This window comes from Antrostomus carolinensis, unplaced genomic scaffold (genome assembly GCF_000700745.2).
Source record: "Antrostomus carolinensis isolate BGI_N321 unplaced genomic scaffold, ASM70074v2 scaffold7282, whole genome shotgun sequence".
Taxonomy (NCBI): Eukaryota; Metazoa; Chordata; class Aves; order Caprimulgiformes; family Caprimulgidae; genus Antrostomus; species Antrostomus carolinensis.
Window position 1 is genome coordinate 4,422 of NW_010301555.1, and position 18,306 is coordinate 22,727.

General features: G+C 48.4%; 1 protein-coding gene across 1 annotated transcript in view; it reads left to right on the forward strand.

Moving 5' to 3' along the window:
- Positions 1 to 3,995: 3,995 nt before the first annotated feature.
- Positions 3,996 to 18,306, forward strand: part of HID1 (HID1 domain containing) — a gene marked incomplete at its 5' end in the record, with an annotated part of 20,884 nt that continues 6,573 nt past the window's right edge. The window contains 13 exons of the mRNA XM_010163503.1: positions 3,996 to 4,145; positions 6,554 to 6,724; positions 8,586 to 8,699; positions 11,593 to 11,699; positions 12,178 to 12,294; positions 13,043 to 13,265; positions 13,667 to 13,723; positions 13,820 to 13,960; positions 14,360 to 14,450; positions 15,088 to 15,239; positions 16,144 to 16,222; positions 16,758 to 16,922; positions 18,126 to 18,306. Of these exons, the coding sequence (XP_010161805.1) occupies positions 3,996 to 4,145; positions 6,554 to 6,724; positions 8,586 to 8,699; positions 11,593 to 11,699; positions 12,178 to 12,294; positions 13,043 to 13,265; positions 13,667 to 13,723; positions 13,820 to 13,960; positions 14,360 to 14,450; positions 15,088 to 15,239; positions 16,144 to 16,222; positions 16,758 to 16,922; positions 18,126 to 18,306 (1,748 nt within the window). The remainder of the gene's footprint in view (positions 4,146 to 6,553; positions 6,725 to 8,585; positions 8,700 to 11,592; positions 11,700 to 12,177; positions 12,295 to 13,042; positions 13,266 to 13,666; positions 13,724 to 13,819; positions 13,961 to 14,359; positions 14,451 to 15,087; positions 15,240 to 16,143; positions 16,223 to 16,757; positions 16,923 to 18,125) is intronic.

The window sequence follows — 18,306 nt, forward strand, 5'->3', positions numbered from 1 at the left end:
CAGCTCCCCCTGAGCTCTTCTGGTTAAAGCACTGTCAAGGCTAGCTGTGGTGCTGTGGGGTTTGTTACTGCAGCGTGTGCACTTCCAACACTGGTCACTAAATCTTGACTTTCCCAAATGAAGATATCCATGGCTGGTGAACAAGACTGTTCTAAGTGTCTGTATTTCCCTTCTCGGTGAGCTCGATACAGGTTGTTGGGTGAGCTCAGCGTGAGGAAATGGATATTTAGATCCCCAGAGATGCTGTGTGCAGAATTACAATCAGTTTAAAAACATCCAGTAATGTTCTGTCAAGGAGATGAATATTATGCGGATCGAGTAGCTTCATGATGCCAGACTGTTAATTAAAACAGGGGGCTGTGGGGATGTGGGTGATTCAGTACTGAATTCATGTCCCAGGATTGTATGCAGGATACCATCTGTTGGGTGAGGAGCTGACTTGCTGCAGCTATTAAAAACCAAAGAAATGGTGTTTTAACGTAATCTGCTTGCCAAGATGGCAGCCGTGACATTAATGTGGCTGCAGCATCCAGCGTTGCAGCTCGGGTAATTGCTGCTCTGCTTCTTTAACTCCGTGTAATTTTAGTTGGAGATCGTGTTCTTCGATCCATCTTAGCTGTTGTGTTGCCATCTGTAAAATAGCGGCTGTGTTCGACCTCTGAGGAGGCCTCAGGCTAGTGGGAGGTAAAGGGATCTGTGTCTACTGGAGGGAAATGGTTTTCTCCTTCCTCTCTAGATGAGAGTGAAGCCATTATTTATGCATGATCTCTAATTAGCAGCAATTGCTCCTCGCTGTTGTTGGTGGGAGTGGTTGTGGCAGGCAGCCAGCAGGTACATGTGGCAATTAGACCTGTGGTTGTGGTAAGTGTTTTAAAAGGGTTGTAGGAAGTTTTGTGCATTACATAGACTGGATTTCCAAATACTTGGTGCTTTTTTTTTTGAGGAGTATAATAAGTGATGAGATTTGCAAAATAGCTTTGCTTCCACTTAAGCATTTTCGTGCCCAGGTTACAAAGAACACAGCTCCTTCACACACTGAAAATCAGGCTCTAAACACTTGGCTGTTCCTGCAGATCCCCTCTGAGGAGCTGCAATCTTGAACCATTTGGAAAAAGTTCCTCTTCCTTTGGGAAGTGGTTTGATAGGAACTTGCTTTGGTGGCCAGGTGATAAAACAAAGAGGGTTTCAGCATTAGAGCAGGGTTTAAGATGATGCCTAAAGATGTGTGGGGTTTTTTCTTTCTGGTTTTGTTTTTAAGGACTGGAGAGTCACTTGGGCTGGTTCATTGCGTGGCTGGAAGGACCAGGACAAGCAAGGAGCAGCCTCTCTGGCACTGAAGCGTTAAGGCAGAGAGCTGCAGGGCAGTAACCTGCTCTACTAGTTTGGGGGCCCCTCTCACTGTTTGGCCTTTGGGTGGTAGTGACACGTCACCTGCTCCCAGACTGTGGCTGTTAATTGAGGAGGTGACAGCAAAGGGGGAAATGCAGCACTTCTCCCTGTCAGAGCTGTGAATGAGCTGTTCTCCCTGGAGCTGCGTTTAGAAACAGCACAGAACTGGGCAAGTTTTCTGCCTACTACGAAAGAGCTGGGAGTGAGCAGGAATTGTTTAAATTAAACACATGTTCATATTTTTGCCCCTTTCCCATCTGACACGGTAAACCCGCCCACGGTGCTGATTATTGCAGCTAAGGAGAGCTGCTGTTTGCCTTGGAGCTGGTGCACTCAGAGGCAGGAGGTTCCCCTCGCCCCAAGCTGAGAGCTGGGGTTGCTCAGGGGAACGGCCCTTCTGACCTGCCAAGTGTGCCACTGTGCTTCAGAGTGGCCGAGGAAACTCCTCTGGACGAGCTGGCATTTTCCTCTTCTGACTGAAATCATGGATCCATCTCTTTCACGCTGCTTGGCACAAACAGACATGTATTTATCTCTGCCCCCGGACAGAGCTGGACCCCTGAGCTGGTTGAGCACTCCTAGCCTTGTTTGGGCGATGCCCATCTCTTGGTGAGCATTAGCGTTCAGATGGCAAGAGCTGTGCTCAGTTTTAGACTGGCTGAAAAGTTAAGTAATTCCTGATTATTCAGAGCTCCCAGGCTTTGGATACCTGAGATGTTGTGTAATGGAGATGCCTTCTTGTTCAGCAAACAGTGCATTTTCACCTTTTGGGGAGCGGGAGGTCATTGCTGTGCTTCCTCAGGGTTGGAGGCGTCACTGGCTCTGTGTGTCTGAGTCTCTGCTTCACCTCGAATGTCCAGCACTGCTTTCTGCCTCTGCGAGGCCATAAAGGGCACAGCAAGGTCCAGTCTGCTTTGCTCAGCCGCATATAACCTGACACCCAGGTTGTCATCGTTGTTGTTTTGATGTCCAGGTAGGTGCCATGCTGTCAGGAAGAAGCTTGGGGGAAATAACTGTGGTGGTTTGGCTGGCAGTCAAACACAGCCTGCTCTCTCACTTCCCCCCCTCCCAGGGAGTAGGGGAGAGAATTGGAAAGAAAAGGGGAAGGAAACTCACGGGTTGAGATAAAAACTATTTACTGATTAAAATAAAATTATAATGATAAGAACAATAAGATACAAATGAGTGATGCCCAGGGCAGTTGCTCACCACCCACCGACCGATGCCCAGCCTGTCCCAACCAGTGATCCCAGAGCAGAGACAGTCCTGAAACTGAAACCCTGGAAGAGTGAGAGCCTGAGCGATCCCCAAGAGAATCCCCCCAATTTCCAGTCAACCCTGGTTAGTACACTGACCATGACGTGACGTGATCTGGAATATCTCATTGGCACATCCAAATGCCAATTTGGGGTTTTGCACTCACATGACGTGATATGAGATGGAATATCTCATGGGCACATCAAATGACAGTTTGGGGTTTGCTGTTCACTGCACTTCTCCCTCCCAGTCCTAATGCAGCTGTGAAGCAGCCAAACATGGTGGCCTTGAGCTCCAGCAGCAACTAATAACATCGGTACTTTTATCAACATTCCTCTCATAACAAGTTCTACACTGACACTAAACCACAGCTATTCTAACTGCTAAGAAGAACATTAACTCTGTCCCAGCAAAACCAGGACAGTAACACTGGGACTCTGCAGCCAGCTGTACAGAGCTCTCTTTCCAGCTGCAGCTGGGCAAACGTGCTGTCCTCATCCCTATCCATGAGGTTTCAGGGTGGGCTCAAGGAGAATATTTAATCTCTCACTGTGACAAGGGGCAGCAGTGCTGGTAAAAGAGGAGCTTGTCTGCACCTGCAGAGCCAGAAAAGGTAATGGGAAGAGGTGAGTTCTCAGGCATATGGGGCTAGTGCCTTCTCAGACCACAGGTCTGAAATGGATTGAGGTTTTTTTTGCTATATTGGTCTCCTTCTTCCATCTTCCCCTTTGAATTGCACACTTAGTGCTTTTTAAGAACAAAGCCTTGGCAGCGACCAGCTGCACTGGGTCCAGTCCCCTATAAATATTTGATTCAGAAAGATCAATTCCGCTGCAGCTGTAAGTGCTTTGAGGTGGGTCTGTCAGTTCCCTGGGTCTCTTCGTGCCCTAATGTGAAATGTCCTGATTGCTTCCTTGAGACTTTGATTACAATATAAGTAGTTCCAGGGCACGCTCAGGGCATCCTTGGCTTGTCTTGGAGGTGATAACGCATGAGAGCAGCCTGGCCCACGTGCATTGATGAAGATCTTGTAATACATGCTACGGGTTGCAGACAAGCAGGAGACCTTGTGTGTTGTGACTCCATGGAAGACTTGGACCCAGTCTGATGCAGTTGGTCACATAAATGTCTTGCTGCTCACCCCCTTGCTGAGGGCATGCTTTGTTTGGGAGATGAAATCACCCAAAGCCATGGGAACAAAGAGGTTGATGAGGTACAAAAACGGTGCCAGTATGTTTTATTGAACCTCTTCTGTGTCTGGTCCCATCCCCAAGCCAGGCATTATCGCTGATGTTTGGACCTCATAGAACGATAGTTGTGCATCTGTAACCATGTTTGTCTCTCCACAGCCCGTGGAGGCAACGGATGATGCCTTTTGGGACCAGTTCTGGGCAGACACAGCCACTTCAGTGCAGGATGTCTTTGCCCTCGTACCAGCTGCAGAGATCCGAGCAGTGAGAGAAGAATCGCCTTCGAACTTGGCGACTCTGTGTTACAAGGTGAGATTGGTGCCGTCTTATTCCTTGGTGCTGTTCTAGCAGGGGGTGTCCCTGGATCAATAGTGCTGTGTCTCCCAAGGGGAGCCTGTTATTTCCTTGTACCACGTGATGTGCTTGCTTATCCCTGTCTTCTCCTGATGGTGACTCTCAGCCCTTCCTCTCTTGGTTTAGCACAGACCACAGCTGACAGTTGCTCACTTTGGAATCTTTTTTCTCTTGCCCTCTTCCTGTGTTTCACTCTCCCCTCATGGCTCTTGCCTGCTGTGTAAACTGCTTCCTACTTAGGGGACTTTGTACCAAGGCTGCATATTTGTGGTGAGGCTGGTACATCCAATTCTTTGTCTGCATCTAATTGCTCTTCACCATGCATCAGTCTGGCTTCAAGCCGATAGATCCCAGAGGGATGTGGAGATTGTCACTGCACAAGGGCCTAGATGAAGTCCGAGGGAGATCTCAAGACTTTTTTCTTCCTTCTGCTGTGACATCAGAGCATCCCTGATGCTGCCTCTGGTGTTGCCACGTCCTTGTGTGGAGCACAAGGGACATTGACTCATGTTTCCTACCCTGCCAGGTTTGGCAGATTGTCAAGCTGGTGAGCAACAGCCTGGGAGTTATTCTGTCTGGGAAGGTGCAGGTGTTAATAATGCTCCTGATATGAGCCGTGCAGAGGGCAACCTTGAATTTGTAGTATTGGGAACATTTGGAATGGCATTTTCCTAGTTTGAAATGGTTGTTGATGTCCTATTTTTCTTTCCTGCTGTACAAAACATGAATGAGACCTACTGAATCATATTGAAGGTACCTCTGACTGGGAATTCTGCCTTGGGCAGTTACTTGCAGTGGATACTTGAGAAAGAATACAAAAAAATGAGGAAAAATGGAACAGTTCTTCCCTGTCTCCTAGCACTCATCTGCTTGGGAATTGTGAGGGGCTGAGGAGACCTGCACTGACTACATAACCCCTTTGACTCTGACTTCCCCAAACCCAAGACTAAAATATAGACTGTTCTCCGTGCTGGAAGCAGATGTGTTGGGAGATCTGGTGACTGCAGGGCTGTTTGTCCAGGAGCCCTAGATCCTGGGATATCAGGGCCAGAGGAGCCTGCAGACTCCTTCAGTGCTTTTGCCAGGCTGAGGACCCTGACCTGTGCCACGTGCAGTGTGCCACTGGACTTAGCAAATGCTGTGTGTTTGTGGAGAGCACTACAGCGTGGCTCAAATGTCATTTGTAAGTCATGGCTAGAGATTCAGACTGTACAGAGTCACAAATGTGCCTGAAAATATAGTTAAGCTCAGTCAGAGAGCAGCGTGTGGACAGAGGGAGATGGCAAAACCAGCGTTTAAATGCCCATTAAGGCAATGACGCAGGCCAGCAGAGTCAGTGACCCAGACAGTCTGCTATGAAAATAAGCAGGGACACATGACCTCATGAATTAAAAAGCAGCAAAATGAATCCTTGGTGAATGTTTTGGCTTTCATTCCTCCTCTGTTTCCCCTTGGGATCAGGGCATAAGAGCAAGTGGGTGCAGCTACTGGGGGAAGGAGCTCTGCCCTTCTCTATTTGTGGGTAAAACCTCCTGCTGCTGCCTCCTGGGGCTGTGGCTGCTGCCTGGCAAGACCCACGTCCTGTTCTGAAAAACCCAGTGTGACTGTTTCAGCAGTGATGAGATGGACTGCAGAATCTCTGCTCAGAACTTCTTCCCAGAGCAGCATTCCTTTTTACAGATCCAGTGGGGGAAACCTGGGCTGCCCCCCTCCTCTGCAGCAGGATCTCCCAGACTGCTGGAGGCCATATCCCTACACTCAACACTCACAGGCAGCAGCTCAGCTCCCACCTCCTGAGGCAGGAGAGGTCCCTGCTGTATCACAGAATGTTAGGGATTGGAAGGGACGTTGAAAGATCATCTAGTCCAAAATCACAGCAGCACACACAGATCTGTCATCCTTGGTGTGTTTCTGTGCAGTCTCCCTGTGCCAGTGCCTCACACAGCAGCACAGTGCTGCTGCCTCGGTCCTGCCCACATCTTCTGTACCTGCTGTGGCTGATTAATCCGATCTGCTCTTTGCAGCGTGTGGTGTCATGGAGCAGTGCTGGATGGAAGGAGCCTTCTGGTGCTGTGGCTGCCTGTCCCACGTGGCACGACACGTGTGCTGCATGGATTAGCCCTGGCATGTGAGGTCTCTTGTAGTGGGATGGTAGAAATTCAAGAAGGTTTGTTTAAGATCATTAACTCAATTTCTGCCGTGTTTGAAACAGCAACAGGGACTGTACCATTGAACTGGGGGCAAAATGGGCTCCAGGAACTGCTCGTAGCTCTATGTGAGGGTGTCACCAGCAGGACAGACCTGCTCAGCTCTCACTAAGGTGTCCTGGCTAATGCTGCCTGCCTTGGTTTTGTTTCCCTCAGGCTGTGGAGAAGCTGGTGCAGGGAGCAGAGAGCGGCTGCCACACGGAGAAGGAGAGACAAATCGTTTTGAACTGCTGCCGGCTCCTCACCCGTATCCTGCCTTACATCTTCGAGGACCCAGACTGGAGAGGTTTCTTCTGGTCAACTGTCCCTGGGGCTGGCCGAGGAGGGGTCTGTCTCTTGGCACTTACTCTTCTTTCTGGAGGGTGAAGGGGAGATCTATACAGATCTATACAAACCCCTGTATACTTTGGGGGCAACTTTATTGCAGTTATTTCTATTTGGTCAGAAATTAGGTGGCACCTTCTAAGTTCTTTTCCTTCCTTTGGATCTTACTGCTCTTCCTCTCACCCTCAGCTGCTTTGTTTAGCACAGGTTGCTGCATCATCTGAATATTTCACTTGGGTGTGTAGCTGTAGGAGAGAGCTGATATTTGAGGGGAGGCTTGTCCAGTAAAACAGGAGGTGTGACTCAAAATGAACACGAGCGAGGTACTAAAGGCTCTGTGACTTTCTCAAGCTAAAATGACTTTATTCCATTAACTATAGTTGATTTAAGATTCAAGTCAAACTGAAAGAGTAGGCTTTGGGGAGACCTTCTAGCGGCCTTCCAGTACCTGAAGGGCTGGGGAAGGACTTTTTATAAGGGTAGTTAGTGATAGAACAAGGGGAAATGGCTTTAAACTGGAAGAGGGGAGGTTTAGATTAGATATGAGGAAGAAATTCTTTCCTGTGAGGGTGGTGAGACACTGGCCCAGGTTGCCCAGAGAAGCTGTGGCTGCTTCTCCCTGGAAGTGTTCAAGGCCAGGTTGGATGAGGCTTTGAGCAACCTGGTCTAGTGGAAGGTGTCCCTGCTGCTGGCAGGGGGGTTGGGACTGGATGAGCTTTCAGGTCCCTTCCAACCCAAACCAGCCTGTGATTCTATGATTCGTGGTGCAGTGATGGATGGCAGAGCTCCTGGAGCATGGGTGCCTCCCTGCTGTAAAGGGAGTCTCTGTTGTGTCTCACCCATGTTGGATGTGGTGGTACCCAGAGCCTGCAGGGACTTACCCTGGCAGCTGAGGTGATGTTAGTGAAGATTGTTCTTGGAAAGTAACCCCCTTAGACATTAATGCTTGTAATTTTATCTCTGACTGTGAGCCCAAGTGAAAACATCTGTGCTGTGCTGCCACCATCCATCCTCTCCCAGCCTCTCTTTACATCTGGGATCTGTTAGGCAGGAGTCGTCAGAGCCACACAGGCAATTATCTCCCTTAGCTGCCTGCTGTGATTTAAGAGCCGTGTGCCATGCCCAGGCTGACAGAGGCCTGGCTGAGGTAGATAAGCTAAACCTGCCTTTCCCTCCAGCACCAGTGTGTGATGGGGAAGGCCTCCCATCCAGGATGCTCTTTAACAGGCAAGATCTGGCAAGGTTTCCTGTGGCAACGGCTGCAGAGGAGTAGCCATGCATGATTCAAGTGATTGCTTTGAGCACCAGAGAAAGCAAAATCCCCTCTGCTGTCATGTTTGCTCTGCCATGGCAGGCTGAGGTGGCTTCTTGCTGAGCACGGTGCCTGCAGCCTCTCCTGGTTCTGTCACCTCCAGTTCTGGGCAGCCCATGCAGGACTTTGAGAGGTTTTGCACCTCACTGCTGGTTTGTTCCTATTGCTGTCTCTGTGCACTGTGCAAATCACCTTCCTTCATGACTGTAAAACCCTCTTCTCTGCAAGTGGTTCCCTTTTCTTTTGTCTTCAGTAAGTCAAGCATCTCCACATGGCAAGCTCCAGTACTGCTGTTCTGTTTCCCTGACATCTCAAGGCCTTTGCTCAGTTTGGTGCCATTAAAGAGCTTGTCCCTATTTAGTCATCACCTTCCAGGGGGGAATTTCTTTCCTGTACTGTTTTGTGTGTTTCTCCCTCTTGTTCCTTTGTAACTTCTTGCCTCCCTGTGTGTTCTTGGGGAGTGTGTCTTCTCTTGCTGTGTTAAACCAGTGTTACTGGGTGCCCTTTGCTAACCCTAGGCTGACAATGCTCTTCCATGTTCCTTGCTTTTAGGGAGATGAAGATGATGAAAATGCCCGGCCGCTGGCTGAGTCATTGCTCCTGGCTGTCGCAGATCTGCTCTTCTGTCCTGATTTCACTGTGCAGAGCCACCGGAGGAGCACGGTGGTGAGTTGAATGATGAGATTTATCTGCAGAGAAGGTAGATTAGCTGCATGGTGGGGAACACCCTGGAAAACCCCAGAGCAGCTTCCTGCAAACCTGCACGCAGAAAAATGTGGAGTTGCTGAGCTTGAACACACAGTGACTAATATTGGTCAACATTTTGGGTTCGGTGTGTGGTGTTCATGCCTTCTAAAACAGATGTGCTGAGACAGCTGGGTGAGTCTCAGCTGGAGTGGCTGGTGCTTACCCCTGCACTGCAGCTCGCCCCTCAGGAAAAGGTGATTGTGCTGGCAAACAGCTGCTCTTCCGTTGGTGCCATCAGAGCAGAGACCTTTAGCACCTTGTTCCTTTCACTGGCATTTTGATGCAGTCCAGGGCAGGAAGCAGCTGTTTGCCTGGTCGTGGGTGCTGTGATGTGAATGAGTAGATGGGCTCTGTTGTGTCTTTCTCCCTCCTCTCCCTCTTTGTATCGTTGCAGCAAAGACAAATGTGTTCTGATCTTTAGACCTTTATGGTGGCTGGTTTTTACTTCAGTGAAGTTTCCTGAAGCAGGATTCTCCTACCACGTGTGCTAAGGACGCATTCTGGTGCCTCTCCCTCCTTTCCTCTCTTTCTACCTCCCCACCAATGACTCTCTGGTGTTTCTTGTAGGTCCAGTCTATAAACAAAAGTGGGGAGCCCTCATTTTTGATATAGCTATGAAGTAAATAAAAAATGACTATGCTAAACCACAGTGTATTTGATGGCTGCAAAACTCCCTGACAAACCTGAGTACTGAATCACTTGCTTGAAGTTTCTGGATAGTAGAAACAGGGTTAAAATCTGTCATTTGGGGATGAAGGGGTGAGGCTGGATCAGAGCCACATGGGTATGTGCTAAGAGTAAGTGGGAGTGTGGCTGAAAGAGAGGGACTTGTCTTGTGCTGTCACTTGGGATGGATTGCATGAGTAGGGGTGTCAACATTTTTTCCTGGGATAGCCCCCCTCCTACATTGTATCTGTCATTTCTCCCTTGGCAGCAGCCAGCCTGGCTTTCCAGGGCTATGGGCATGTTGAATTAGATGATGGGATCACGAATGCTTTATGTTCCTTGCTTTTAGCTGCCTGTCTGCTGCCTGTAGATTCTGCAGCCTTTGCCTAGCTGTCTTCCCTCTGGATCTGGTCTGACCTGTGTTCTTGGATCTGACTGCAGCTTAAGAGCAGAGATGAGCGCAGCCACCTTGTGCTCATGGCAGAACAGCATTTGACCCCAGAGATACAGGTTGTGGTGGATAGTTGCTGGAGCAGAATTGAGTAAAGAGGAAGAGTAAGAGCTGGGAGGGAACAGGCAAAGGAGACCTGAGAGTCACCCATACTCTTTTGCTGTTTGCCTTCCTATTGAAGTTGGCCCTGGAATTATGACTAGAAATTGGGGATCCCTCTGTCCTGCACTGTGCCTGCATCTCTGTGTTTTATCACTTACTTGCAAAGGCTGAGCTCTTTGAAACATCAGCACCTGCTTTTTTAGGCCTGGAGAACTGCTATAATGATAGCTAGTAACATGCTGTCTCCTGGTCTTCCTGCTTAGTCACATGTGGTAGAAGCAGGTTTGTGGATGTAATTGCATTTCTTTTTTTCATGAAGCCTGTGTCTCACAGGAGATGTTCAAGATTTGATTGTGAAAGGAGGTCTTGAGCACTCCAGTGATGTTCTGAGGAGCTTGGTGAGAAACCTAACAGCAGGTGAGCTCTGGCCTATCTGTAGGAAGTGAGTAGCAAGGCAGGAGAAGCCTGGACTGTGGAAGAAGCTGCATTTGTTTTTGTGCCAGCAGTAGCTGCTGTCACCATGTTGATTTTGTGGGAGTCGTGGTTGGGGTGGTAAGTGCATCTTGGTTGCCCTCAAGTCCTGCTGTCCCAAGATTAGTGCCTTAGGGAGGCAGGAAGAGAGGGAGGAGGTTATGCAGTGGGAACTCAGGGCAATTACAAACAGGCTTCTGATCTGCTTTTCCCAAATACAGGGAGAAAAAAGGCAGGAGGTAGAATTTGCTTAATTAAACCCCAGAAAAGAGACATCCAAAATGTGCTAAGTGCATTTGATGCAAACATCTGGGCCCTTGCTCCTGGTCATTCCTGGAGAGTCAACAGGTGGTTTTCAATGTCTGCTTGTCTCTGCAAAGCTGCTTCAACCCTGACCTGACTGACCATGACAAAAGAGAAGGGCAAACTGCTGTGGTTCATCTCCTCAGGTTGCGAAGCAAGAGTTTGGGAGTCATGCCAGCAGCTGTCAAGGGACTGGGAGGGTTCTGACTAGGAGAAATAACATATTTGCAATCACCTTCTTGCTTTGTCCTCTGAAAAGCAATTCACAGCCATATCTGCTTTTATTATCAAGGAGGGTTAATGTGCTGTTTCTCCTGCCTTTGGAGTGCAGCCATTGCAAGTCACCATTATGTGGGTAAACTCGACATGGTGTGCTCTGGGATAGGGTCGAGGTGTCGAGCAGGACTGAACCCTTGTGTGGTGCTCTTGATCTGCAAAGGAAAAGCCCTGACCTGGGCTGTGTTTCATGAGAAAGGAGGAAAGGAGCTGATGATGCATCTAGTAATGAGAACAGGAGGTATTTTGGATCCTTTGGAATTGGGTGACCCTTCCCAGTGGAGGTGGATAGCATTGCACCTCAGCATGCTACAGGAAGGGCCTCATTCTGCATGGTGCTTAGTACCTGCTGAAAATAAAGAGGTCCTCTGTCAGGGGTGCTTCCTGGGCGGGACTGGTATGTACAGTCTGAGTGTCTTGGATGCTTCTCTGCTGGTTTCTTTGCTCCTGCTAGAGAGAGGGGCTGAACTACCTTGGATACCACTAGTGCTGTCAAACTCTGGCTCTTGCCTTCTGTGGTCCAACCTCTTATTTCTCCCACAGGACTCAGCAGAAGATATCCACTCCATCGACAGCTGTGAGTACATCTGGGAGGCAGGAGTGGGCTTTGCTCATTCTCCACAGCCTAACTACATCCATGACTTGAATAGGTAAGAGGGTCTGCAAAGACAGAACAGAAAGAAACTGGGCTCAGGAGAGGGCAATCTGAGGGACATGGGCTCTCCTTGCCTCCTTGGGTGTCTGTGATTCCCAAGGGGCTGTCTCCTTGCTCCTTTCTGAGCTAACAGGACTGGGGACACAGGAAAAAAAAATGAACCAACTGTCCTTTTGAATAGTTTTTTGTGGCATGATACAGGAGTCATAGTGTCTGCAGCAGAAACTGGCAAAGCACTGCTGCTTTGACAGTGCTTAGGAGCTCTGTACTGTGGTGCTTTTTCATAAGGCAGCAATTCTGCTGAGCTTTGCCCCACTGGCAGCAGTGTTGCTTGTGACATGAAATGGGCTTAGCTTTGAGGAGGACTTTTTATACAGGACTTAGGTGGTGGTGTGGTAAGTGATTGTACCTTCTGTGCCCAGTCCCTGTTCCTGAATGGCTCCAAGCCTTAGCTGCTTCTTCCCTTCTTTCAGGACAGAGCTGCTTAAGTTACTGCTGACCTGTTTCTCTGAGGCCATGTATCTGCCTCCCTCCTCAGACAGCAGCAACGCCAACCCCTGGGTGCAGTTCTTCTGCTCTGCGGAGAACAGGTGAGGTTGAAGGGTGGGGAGAAATACTTCCAAGCCTCTTCCATGGAGTGTGTTCGGAATGGGGGACTATAGGACTTGCTGCCTCCAACATCTAGGGGCTGTTGTCCTTTTTTTTTTGTCCCTGTCTTACGTACGCCCCATTAGCATCTCTGCTTGGTGAGGATTGTTCCTCAGCAGCAAAAGGAGAGACTGAGAATGGTGCTCACTGGAATTTAATGCAGGACTGGTCCTTGTCCTGTGGGAAATGGCAGATCCCGTTCTGCTGTAGACCCTGTGCCCTGGTGGGGATGATGGTGTGACACTGAGCGGGTGGTTTGTGGTGTTGGTGGCAGGTGAATGCTGCCCTCTAGTGACATTGTCTCACTGGGATTTTCAGCTCCTCAGGTGACAATTACCTGTCTGGGGGAGCACAGTCCTGGCTGAAGACACAATTTTGTGTTTCCAGAGTCTAGAGAGCTTTGAGGTCCTGTCTCTCTTCTCACATTGCTGCGCAGGATTCCTCTGGGAGGCCACACGGCCTTTTTCACCTCCCCTTCCCTCTCAGCTGCAGTCCAGGAGACCAGCCGGGAGCTGGAGTGTTGACTCTTGTCTCTGGGCTGCTCAGTCATGGGCCACTGTCATGGGTTAGAGAAGATGCTGGGGTTTTGTTGTGAGCCCAGACTCTTGAGGAGAGAGATGCCTATCCCTCTCCAAGGCAGCATCTTTTACTTCCTGCTTCTGCCTTCTGAGAGTGTTTTCTCCTCCCCAGGCACGCGCTCCCACTCTTCACCTCGCTCCTGAACGTTGTCTGTGCCTACGACCCCGTGGGTTATGGAATTCCTTACAATCATCTGCTTTTCTCCGACTACCGCGAGCCCCTGGTGGAGGAGGCAGCCCAGGTGCTGATTGTCACTTTGGACTATGACAGCTCCACCAGTTCAAGTCCCACTGTGGATGGCACAACCACTGGCACGGCCATGGATGATGTAGATGTGAGTGGCACTGGGATCTGTATTTGCTGCTCTCCTGAACTCTCTGTGGTCCTCTTACACCAACCTGCATTGAGTGTTGACCTGTAGGGCCCAGCATCACTCCTCTCCTTGCAGTCTGCTCTCTCTGCCCCAGTCCTGCTTCTTTCCTGTAGGTCATTAAGATGCTGTAGATGACCAAACCACTAGGTTTTGGTCACTGACTTGAATCAGGAGCATGTAAGTGAAAAGCCCCTGACTTTACTGTTCCCTGAGGTGCTCTGTCTCCTAGCATTTGAAACTGCATCATTCAGAGGGGAAAGCTGAAATGAGAGATGTTAGCCCCCAGAGACAGTGGTTACACTTTGACTTCCTGAGTAAACCTTTTCACCAAAAAGCATTTCACTCCTTGTCTTTGAACGCAGCCTCCCGGACCAGACAATCTGTTTGTGAATTACCTCTCAAGGATACACCGAGAGGAGGTAACGTGCTCCTGTCCTCAGCTATTTCCTGTCTGATTTCATGCTGATTGCATTAGCCCTGGGCCCACCACAGTCTCTTTCCTGGTCTGTTGGCAGGATTTCCAGTTCATCCTGAAAGGAGTGGCCCGCTTGTTATCAAACCCGCTGGTCCAGACCTACCTGCCAAACTCTGCCAAGAAGATCCAATTCCATCAGGAACTCCTCGTCCTCTTCTGGAAACTCTGTGATTTCAACAAGGTGTGGATCTGCTTCTTGTTGAGCTTTGCCACACCTGGCTTGATGTGGTTCTGACTGGACTGAGCCCTGGTGAAGAGCTGTGGGCAGGTAGTTACCAGTGACTCTCTGGTACTCTGGTCATCAACACTGCTACCTACTGGGTGGGTTGGTGGGATCTGGCTCCAGGAAGAGCTTTAGAGAGAGGCTGCAGCTCTTGAAGGCAAGAGCTTGAGGTAAATGCAGGAGCAGGTATTATAATAACTCAACAAATAACACTGGAATTGAAGAGCTGGTGCATACACCAGACTCTCTAGTGTTTTGAGAGACTAATTAGATTGAGGCAACCTGACCTGAGTCCTGCAGATGATGCAGAAAACCAAATACGCTTGTAATTGTCTGAAATCCTTCCCTTTCTTCCAGAAATTTCTCTTCTTTGTGCTGAAGAGCAGCGATGTTCTGGACATCCTTGTCCCAATCTTGTATTTTCTCAATGATGCCAGAGCAGACCAGTGTAAGTTGGTTATTTTCAATATTTGGGATGATCTGTGCTTGACAGTTGAGCTAGAATGTTTTTGAGATGCTTCCTCCCTACCACTGAGATGTGATAGCATCTGGAGTGTGTGTTCTTAGCCTTTTGCAGGCATGGAGTAGAGTGGTTCACTTACCTGGGTGTTAATGTTTGTAACGGACTAGAAGCAGGCCATGATCTGTTCCACAACACAGGGAAGGGAGATCCTTAGCCTGTGTTAACTTTTTTTTGTCAAAAACTATGTCCCTGATCCCATGAAGAGTGAGAAATGAGCAATCTGCTCTTGCCTTGGGTGTAAATCAGGCTAAACTCTGTCACTGGGTAGTGGAAAGAAGTCAGATCTTTCCTACTACAGTGATGGATTTACATCAAGAACATAATGAAGAAAAGAATGATCTGTCCAAGACTTAACATTGTCCTGGCCCCATAGATGTGATTGGGAAGGACACTGGTACCAGTAATGGAGGCAGCTCTGTGTGGGATGTCCCTTATCAGGCTGGTCTGTGCAGTTTTTTTTGCAGTCCCATAGTGTTTCTCCTCCCTCCTCAATGCTCTTCTGGCTTCAGGAGTCCAATGGCCTCACTGTGATATGGTTTTTGGTTTGTTTTTTTTCCTGCAGCACGAGTGGGCTTGATGCACATTGGGGTCTTTATCCTCCTGCTTCTCAGTGGGGAGCGTAACTTTGGGGTTCGACTGAACAAGCCGTATTCTGTACGAGTGCCTATGGACATCCCTGTCTTCACAGGGACACATGCAGATCTGCTCATCATAGTGAGTATAGCTCCAGAAGTTCTTTTCCATCCCTCATAACTCCTGTGTCATAATTATCTTCCTTCCCCCTTCAATACACTCATCCTGCCTAGATTGACAGCCCACTGAGTAGCTAGAAAGTGTGTGGGTTGCATGTGTTTTGCAGTACCAGCCTCAGGTGGTACCCTCCTGTCATGTTAGTGCTTGTTTGCCAGAGAAGAATCTCTCAGCAGCTTCTAATAAATCTCCAAAAGGAGATTCCTGTTAGAAGGAGTAGGAAGAAATGTGCCCACCAGAACTGCTCTTGACGCTGTGTGTTTTGCTGTTACATTCCATTAATCTTAGATCATCTCTGTATTTTCATTATGCTGTAGGTCTTCTCTACAGGCACGCCAGCTAGAGGTGGGAAGGCCAAGATTGGGAATGTCTGAACTGGTTGTGAGACAGTTGAATCTTTCTGTGTCTGAGGGTATAGTTAAGAAAAGTAGGACAAATGTTTGAGTTAGTAGTTTGCACTGAAATAAAATGTGAAATGATTAGTTCTGTGGCACTTCCAGCAGCTTATCATTAGGGTTCAGAGTCAAAATCCAATGGAGGTGAAGATGTTTCTTACTTTCTGGTGGTTTATTTTTGGGTCAGGCTGCCTGTGTGTTTTGGAACAGCTCACAGTCAGTTTCTGTTTGCAGTGTTGTAGAGCCGTAATCACATCCCCAAAGGATTCCTTGTGAATGAAAGCTTGCACTCCTGGAGCGCCGGTCTGCAGTGAGAGCAGCCTTCCCCACCTGCGTAATTGTGGAGTGTGCAGGGCCCTGCCTAGGAAGGAATGGTGTCAGGAAGCGATTAGTGTGTGGGTGGCACTGGTTTTGGTTGAGAGGGTGCTTTCAGTAAGGTATTACCTTGCTCAAGAATTCCTTCCTTACCGTAGGTCTTTCACAAGATCATAACCAGCGGGCATCAGCGGCTGGAGCCACTCTTTGACTGCCTGCTCACCATCGTTGTGAATGGTAAGCACTGTGAATCCACAACCCATAGAGGGGACAGCTCTGACTGCTCTCACTCCCCTCTCCCTGCACTCGTACCTGTGTCCCCTAACATTGTCCAGTGTCAGTGACTGCTGCTGGGAACTAGTCTGCTGCAGATCAGCCCTGGAAGCCCCTCTGAGGTGACACAGAAGGGCATTTACCAGGTCTGGTGGTTGGCAGTGCTGTCCCTCTCCAGCAGGGAGTGCCACCTCCCCACGCTGGCAGTGGCTTCCTTTGGGCTTAGTGAGTGTCCAGGCAGCTCCAGTGGTGTAAGCTTTTCAGGAGGCACACCAGAGATGATGTTACTAGTGTAAAACTACACTAAAAGCAGAAATACCTGCTTTTACTAGGCAATGTCTCTGTTTAACTTTTTATATTTGGGAATGTTTCTGTGGAATCTGTTGAGCTTAGCTATTCATGAGGCTTTCCCAGAAGTGCAGGGGGGGAAGGTGGTAAGAGCAACATTTTTAGTGGTGTATTTATGTGAATACAGTTTTCATTTGTTTACCTTCCACAGTGTCTCCATACCTGAAGTCTCTCTCCATGGTGGCTGCTAACAAGTTACTGCATCTCCTGGAGGCTTTTTCCACCACCTGGTTCCTGTTCTCTGCTGTCCAAAATCACCATCTCGTTTTCTTCTTGCTGGAAGTTTTCAATAACATCATTCAGTACCAGTTTGATGGTAAGAGACTGACTGCTGTATTTAGTGGGTTTGTACTAGTTTAGTCCAAGAGAACATGAGATGGGAGTTGAGAGAAAGTCCAAACAGATGAGAGGAAAGGAGAAGTGTAGAAACCAGCTACAGGGAGACTCACCTAGGATTGGGAAGTTGGGTTAGTAGGTAATCAGTGTGGGGTCGTAGCCCAGACATGCTAGGTTAGAGCAAAATGAGATGGCAGCTAATTATCAGCATAACCTCAATCTCCTGCAGACCAGAAGATGAGATGGGTAGAGGGGAAAAAGAAGGGAAAATGAGTGTGTAGCACTTAAGTTGTGACTGACTGGATGCTGCTGTGAAACTGCTCGTGTTGCTCAGCAATGTAGGAGAGGGAACAAAACAGCTTCAATTTCTTTACATGTTTAAAGGTGCCTCTTAGTTCTGCTCTGGCAGGTCAGTGGAGCTAAAGGCCAAATGACCCCATCCAAACAAAGTTCTAGCACTTGCTACCTTTCCAGGAATGCCTTGTCCTTTCCCACTTAAAAACATTACTGTCTTTTACTTTTACCTCAAGGAAATAATAGTGAGGTCCCTTAACCTGTTAGGAGCTTTTATTTCTCCCTGCTCAAAATTTGATGTTTTGCTTTAGAACTGCAAATGAAGAATGGCCATTCTGCTTCCCTGATGGAAATCTAGCAAGTGGTGGTTGCCAGATCCTAAACAGCCTTTGTGGCTCTGATTTGTGTTTTATTTTAGGGGATGGTTTCATTCTGTTCTCTGCCACCTTGCAGACAGTAAGAATTATTTCCTATTTCAAACCTGTTTCTCCTCAAATGAAGTGCCACTGATTTGTTTTTTGAGCTCTTTTGAAGAAGGAGAAAAGTTAGATGTTGGCTAACAACCTTTTCCTCTAAAATAAGTGCTAGTATGTTGTTTAAACTGTCCTTTTTAATCTCAATTGTTTGAATGTCAGCCTCTAAGCCATGTCTTGACACTTTTCCAGCCTAAGAAGGATTTTACTGAATTTCCCCTACTGCTTTGTAATAAGTAAGAGGATACTGAACTCTGCTCTTTCTTCCTCACACCGTTGCCTTTGTGGGTGGAAGCATGTTCCTCTGAGCTTGCAAGGTCTCCACAAACACGCTTCGTGTACCCAGTGAGCCGTACTGTATTGACAGAGCTCTTTGAGTCTTCCTTCTCTGCTCATTTTGTTGCTGTGATTCCCAGGGAACTCAAATTTGGTCTATGCTGTTATCCGCAAGCGGAATGTATTTCACCAGCTGGCCAACTTACCCACGGACTCACAGTCCATCCAGAAAGGTCTGCAGCGCAAGAAGAAAACTCCTGAGCCTATTTCTCGTACCAACTCCCAGGATGGGATCTCCATGGAAGGGTCACGTCCTGCTGC